We start from the raw sequence: 6172 nt of genomic DNA, 5'->3' as shown, positions 1-6172 counted from the left end.
TATTTTTACATGACTGTTCGTTCTTCATCAAACCCAAGCATAAAAAATAGACAGATTTGCCTGTTTCTTTGAGGTTTTGTTTCTGAAGCCTCACTTGTCACATAAAACCTTTTGTTAAATAGATGTGTGTCACGCTTTATCTTGTTAACCTGTCTTTGTGATTGGGGCCATACATGCAAGGTTCATCCATATGCCTTGCAATGGGTGAGGAAAAGATACTACCTTCTCCCCCACCCCACCCTGACATCAGCATCATGGGAAAGTGAGTGCATGGTGCCTGTGCCCTTTGTGATGCATTGAGTGGTGACACGCTGACTCTCAGGAGGTCGTAAAGGAGGAGGAAGGTAAAGTCAGAGGCAGTGTGGGAGCAGAGGGAGTGAGGGCAGTCAGTTCAAGTTAGAAGATGTTTGGATTTGTTTTCTTTTTAGAGACAGGGTCTTGCTCTGTGGTCCAGGCTGGAGTGCACAGGCACAATCACAGCTCACTGCATCCTGGACCTCTGGGCTCTCCTCCCGAGTAGCTGGTACCACAGGCATGCACCACCACGCCAAGCTAATTTTTTATTTTTTGTAGAGACAAGGGTCATTGCCCAGGCTGGTCTTGAACTCCTGGACTCAAGTGATCCTCCTACCTCAGCCTCCCAAAGTGCTGGGATTATAGGTGTAAGCCTGTAATCCCAGGCTTGCCTGGCTGATGCTTGGATTTTAATTCAAAGTGTCCTGGGCTTAGTAAGCTTTCAGGGGAGGTGTTCAGCATTTGGACACTGCAGAATGAACCCATCAGCATTGGGCCCCTGAGATGAGCTGAGAATCAGGAGGGTAGAGACTGCGGTCTACATCCTGCAGCCCCAGCCCCCCAGAAACGAAGCTGTTGTCCAACAAGTTGGCCTTATTGCTGGGGACAGTGAACATATCCCCACCCCGGGAACCCTGGGGCTGCTCTAGAAGAGGATGCTGTGAAGAGCTGAATGTTTTGGTGATTAAAAGGAGTATAAAACGACGGGGCCTCATTCTGGGTTGCATGCTGTCAGAGAGAGCCAGGACAACTCTATCACTGGATGTCTCCATAAATCTAAGCTGGCCAGGAATCACCATGACTCATTTTAGCCAAGAGTGGTGGGTTAGCCTTCTCTCCACCTGTGCTCAGACATAGGTATGAGCGGCCTGGCCTTGTGTCTGAGGGACCTCTGCAAAAGGTTTTATGTGCAAGAGGAGAAGGCCCTCCCTGCCAGCTCCCAGGTCTCCTGGGCTGTACCTATCTCAAGTTCCCTTTCCCACGTCAAAGAAGAATAGGAGAAAGGACGCTCAGGAGCGTTTGAGCGACAATGCGCACACCCCACGGCCCTGGCTTCCTGCACTCCTGGCAAGGGGCAGGGCGGGGCTCGGCCAGCGCAGTCATTGTCCCTGGAATCTCAAACACTGGGTTGCTTTTCACCGGGGCCACGCGCCAGCGACTCTGAAGCCTCCTCGCCGCCAGCGGATCGTGGCCTGCGGCTCCCCGCCCTCGCTTGCACGCTTTGCCCAAGAACTTTTCCTGGGGCAGAGAAGTTCTGGAAACAAGCGGCTGGCCCGACGGCGGAGAAAGCGGGCTGCGGGGCTGGAGGTCAGCGTGATGGAAGAGAGGAAGGCGCACGGCGGGTGGAATAAACGCGCACGGGTGTGAGGATGGAGACGCCCCGCGGGGCTGAAAGCGCGGAGCGTGGGAGTGAGGGAGCGACCCCTAAGGACGCCTTCTAAGGGGCTCGCAGGCCCAGACACAGTGGGGCAGCCTGATCAGCGTCCCAGCCAGAAAGGCGGGGACAGAGCCCTCACTCCCTCCCCTTCCCAAAAGAAAATAATGCAAAGAGACGGAAGACTTCTCGCCCGGCTGTGCGTTTTTATTGTCGCGTCTACAGCTAGTCCTAGCGGGGAGACCGAGAGGTGCGGCCCCGAGCGACCCTCAGCGCACCTGGGCCAGGTTGTGCCTCTTGTACAGCAGCGCCCGTCTCTTCTGGCGATCGCGCACGAAGACGCGCAGTCGCGCCGTAGGGAAGGTCACGGGCGCGGGCCGCGAACACGCCGGGCCCTCCTCTGTCAGCCACGGGCACTGCAGGCAGCTGGACGCGCAGGGCCGGCCCCTGGGACCGACAAACGCTCAGCGCGTGGCCCAGCGGCTGGAGGGGTGTGGGGAAGGGGAGTGGAAAAGGGGAGAGGGACAGGGGGAGGGGAGAGGACGGAGGGGAAAGGGAGTAGCGGGGCGGGGCGGGACGGAAGGAGGAGGGGGAGGGGAGAAGAAGGAGGAGAGGGGCGCGCCTTACCAGGGCTGGGCGCACAGAGTGCTGCGCAGGAAAGCCACGGCGCCCCCGGACAGCCCCGCGTAGCAGCGGCTCAGCCGGACCAGCCCCTTGCGCAGTCCTCTCTGCAGGTCGCGTGCACCCTCGCTGCTCACCGGGTACTCGGCGCTCAGCCTGCACAGGTGGCAGGTGCACGGGCCCTGAGGTCACCCTCCTCGGGTAGACCAGGGCGGAGGGGGAGGGGATGCAGGAGCACGGAGGTCACCCACGGGTGGCCGGTGCAGGGGCCGTGAGGTCACCCTCGGGTGGACGGGGGTGCAGGGGCCGTGAGGGCACCCTCCGGTGGAGGGAGGAGACTACCCCGCCCACCTAGTAACCCCCAGACAGGCTGGAGGACTCACATGATGAAGGCTGTCACACCGATGGCCCAGATGTCTGTCTGCGGAAGAGCCCCCTGGCCCTCCAGGAGCTCTGGAGCTGGGAGGGGCACATGTGGTTGGGCTCAGGTGGAGGGGCACAGGTGGGACAGGTGGAGGCACAGGTGTGTGGGCCAGGTGTGCGGCTGAGTGGGTGGCAGTGGAGCTGGGAGAGGGGACAGCACTGGAGGAGAGGGGACTTCTTCCTGCCGCCACCCCGGCCCCAGGTGAGTTCCCCCAACTGTCCACACACATACCCATGGTCTCTAGGTAGTCCTTGAAGTTCTCTGAGGGCAGCACCTTCTCCTGGCTGAGGCTCTGTGCATTGCCCAGGTCCACGACCTTGAGCAGGTTGTATTCCGTGATGATCATGTTCTCAGACCTCAGGTCCAGGTGCAGGATGTGCTGGGCGTGCAGGTACTGGGTGGCGCTCAGCATCTGCCACAGGTAGTCCTTCACCTCCGATTCTGAGTAGGAGGCCCTGGGGGGCAGAAGCTGCTCAGCCCAGGCTCCAGGGTGGGGGCCACCAGGGCCAGGGCTGAGACACTCCCCGTGGACTGGAAGGGGCACTGGCTGTGCAGAGGGGCCTGGTCCTCCGGCCCCACCCCAGAGGCCTGCGTCCATCAGTCCATCAGCTCAACCATGCCACCCCAGGCCACCCTCACCTCTCAGCCAGGCAGGGGAGCAGCTCGGGCCCAGAGCACAGCTCCAAGATGAGCACCAGGTGCCGGGGGCTGAGGTAGGCTGCATGCAACTGGGCCAGGTGCGGGTGGCGCAGGCCCTTGAGGGCCTCGTATTCACGCAGCACTGCCATCTTGTCCTTAGGGCGGTAGGGGATGATCTTGGCCGCCAGCGCCCGCCTGCTGGCCTTCTCCCAGCACTGCCGCACCACACTGAAGCGGCCCCTGCTCAAGGGGACAGCGGTCAGGCTGGTGGGTGATCCCCTCCCATTCCCCGATTCCCAACACTCAGAACAGCAGGAGCCCAGCTTAGCGAGAAGGTGGGTGTGGGGGCATGGGTGGCCAGCAAGGGGGAGTCCAGGCCCTGGCCCCACCCGCCTGCAGCCCCCGAGGCCCCTGCACCTCCGGATCTGTGTCTGGAATGCGAAGGTCTTTGTGCTGGGCAGGGGTTGGGCTGGCCACCCCTGGCTCTCCTCCTCAGAGGCTGTGGGAGGAGGGGCAGGCCATGAGAGGGGGTGAAGAGGGCATCCCCACAGCCCCAGCTCTCCCCACCTGTCCCATCACCCTTTCCCAGGTACCCTGACAACTGGGGCTTTGAGCTCCTACACACTCCCACCTTTTGTTCCTCAGATTACAGGGAGGGGGTACAGCAAACAGTGAGAGCCAACCTGAGTGAGGGTGTGTATGAGGGCTGCAGGGGCATTTGAGAATGGACCACCCATAGCAATCATGCCCTCTCTGCCTGTCTTGATCCCAGGACAGACATTACTAATCAACCCCAGCATTCCTCCACCAAAACTAGAGGCAGCAAGGGGCAGCCACTACCAACACTCACTACCAACACTCACTACCAACATTCAGCATGAAGCAGAATGGACTTGTGGGCTCGCCAACAAGTGTATGGAAGTGTAGGTGAGTGAAGGGGGGGGCTTGGGAGTGAGGTAGCCCCTAAAGTGTGTAGGCCTCGAATGCCAAGCCCAGGAGCAGCTCTCTCCCCAGAAGGAAGTGGACAGCTATGGAGACCCTGCACAGGAGGGAGCATAATCCGGGTCTTCTAGCTGCTGTTCCCACCCTCCAAGCCCTGAGTGTGGTGTGGCTCACCCAGATGGCTGGGCCCTCCCAGGAGGACTTGCTCCGAGGGGCTGCTGTAGGGGCCCATTCCTGCCTTGCTGACACATGCCGTGCGGAAGGTGTAGGTCCCGCCCCGGGAGAGCTTGCTGGTCAGGTAGCAGCAGTCAAAGATGTCGGAGGCCAGTGTGGTCCAACTGCCGCCTGGCCACATAGGAGCACGTGAGGGGCCACTGAGGCCTCCGCACACCACATCAGTGGGGGTGGAGCCCTTCCCTGAGGCCAACCACGGGCACAGAGCAGGCCAGGCACCTCCCCAAGGGCCCCTCAACATGGCCCCCATGAAGGGTGGCCGGAGCCTTGGGCGCAGGGGCCACCTCATACCTTCTAGGCTGCACTGCACAATGTAGGTCACAGGGCCGTAGGATTCCACGGGCTTCCAGACCAGCAGCACCCCATCCGCGTACACCTCCCCAATATCCGGGCATGGCGAGGATGAGGGGCGCTCTGCAAGGCATTGCCCAATGGTCAGTGACTCCAGGGTGGGCACCCAGCCGCCAGGGGGCAATATCTGGCTGGTCCCTGCCTCACCCTGGCACCTACCAGGGCTCTGGAGCCCACCCTCCCTGGTCCTGTTCATTCAGGGTCCAATCACGGTGAGGAGTGGTAGGAGGGGCCTCTCCTGGCGAGGGGCTGGGGAGGTGTCTACCCTGCCAGAACCTGCTCCTGGGCTGGCCCATTCACTGCGGTGTGACCAGAACCCTATGCAGGGGCCCAGGCTCTGGTCAGAGGGGCCCTGGTGGGGCTGCCGGGCTTCACTGGGTTGCCCTACACAAGTTCAGGCAGGCTGGCCCACTCTGGTCATTGGGCCAGGGGTCCCAGAGCTAGGCCTGTAACTTAGTTGTGCTTGGAACTCAACTTTGATTGAGATATGGAACCGGAAGCAGCCCACTCCTGCATGGGCTGGAGGGATGGGCGTGGAAGGAACGTGGGAAGATGATGCCATGGGTCATGTGCCCAAGAAACTCAGTTCTCCTAGCAAGTGGCCAATGGGATGGGCTTTCTCCCTAGCAGGGAGCGTGGATGAACAGGCTTCCTTCCGAGCCCTGTAACGTTAGCAACTGCATCCGGCCGTCCTTCCCAAGGCTGTTTCCTTCTGCTGGAACCAGCTCAGGACCTCCCGCCAGCCCAGGGCAGCCCATGTGGTCAGAACTCTGTTGACCTTCTTGGGCCTCCTGCAGCCCTGGCCGTGTGCGGTGCCTGGCCCCATAGGGATGTGGGCTGCTCAGTGTCGGGGAGCGGCCGCCTCAGCGGCCAATGCACGGGCCCGGAAGCATTCCATGGAGGATGAAGCTTCCCAGCAGCCCTGGCCCAGCCTCCCTGGCCTGGCGGGACCCCCAGTGTGGCCCACGCACCTGCCTTCCGGAGGACACCCGTGGTGGTCGCTGTCCCCAGCGCATTGCTCGCGCTGCAGGTGTACACACCCAGGTCCTCAGCTGCCACCACCAGGATGGTCAGAAGCTGGAAGTTCTTGAGGGTAGTGGAGATGAGGACACGGCTGCTGCTCTCCAAGGGGGCTCCATCTGCAAAAGTACAGAGCAAGCCTCATGCCACAGCCAGGCCTCACACCTCTCCCTGGGCCTCAGTTTCCCTCCTGACAGCGAGGCATCCTGTGGGGCTGGCGATGGCCACTCACCCAATTTCCCCAGCCCCCAGCCCCTGGAACAGCTTCCTAC

The 6172-nt window shown here is 61.2% G+C and overlaps 1 protein-coding gene across 1 annotated transcript in view; it reads right to left on the bottom strand.

Moving 5' to 3' along the window:
• Window positions 1-1855: 1855 nt before the first annotated feature.
• The window catches only part of OBSCN (obscurin, cytoskeletal calmodulin and titin-interacting RhoGEF), a 174429-nt gene continuing 170112 nt past the window's right edge, over window positions 1856-6172 (bottom strand). Inside the window, exons 99-107 of the mRNA XM_031935294.1 lie at window positions 5852-6019; window positions 4821-4943; window positions 4470-4640; window positions 3771-3852; window positions 3354-3593; window positions 2946-3169; window positions 2674-2749; window positions 2297-2446; window positions 1856-2116 (exon numbers count right to left, since the gene is read on the bottom strand). Coding sequence (XP_031791154.1) covers window positions 1939-2116; window positions 2297-2446; window positions 2674-2749; window positions 2946-3169; window positions 3354-3593; window positions 3771-3852; window positions 4470-4640; window positions 4821-4943; window positions 5852-6019 — 1412 coding nt within the window. The 3' untranslated portion in view covers window positions 1856-1938. The remainder of the gene's footprint in view (window positions 2117-2296; window positions 2447-2673; window positions 2750-2945; window positions 3170-3353; window positions 3594-3770; window positions 3853-4469; window positions 4641-4820; window positions 4944-5851; window positions 6020-6172) is intronic.

The sequence above is a fragment of the Piliocolobus tephrosceles genome, chromosome 1 (genome assembly GCF_002776525.5).
Source record: "Piliocolobus tephrosceles isolate RC106 chromosome 1, ASM277652v3, whole genome shotgun sequence".
NCBI classification, from domain to species: domain Eukaryota; kingdom Metazoa; phylum Chordata; class Mammalia; order Primates; family Cercopithecidae; genus Piliocolobus; species Piliocolobus tephrosceles.
The sequence above is the reverse complement of the archived record's forward strand: the minus strand, read 5'-3'. Positions and strand labels throughout refer to the sequence as shown.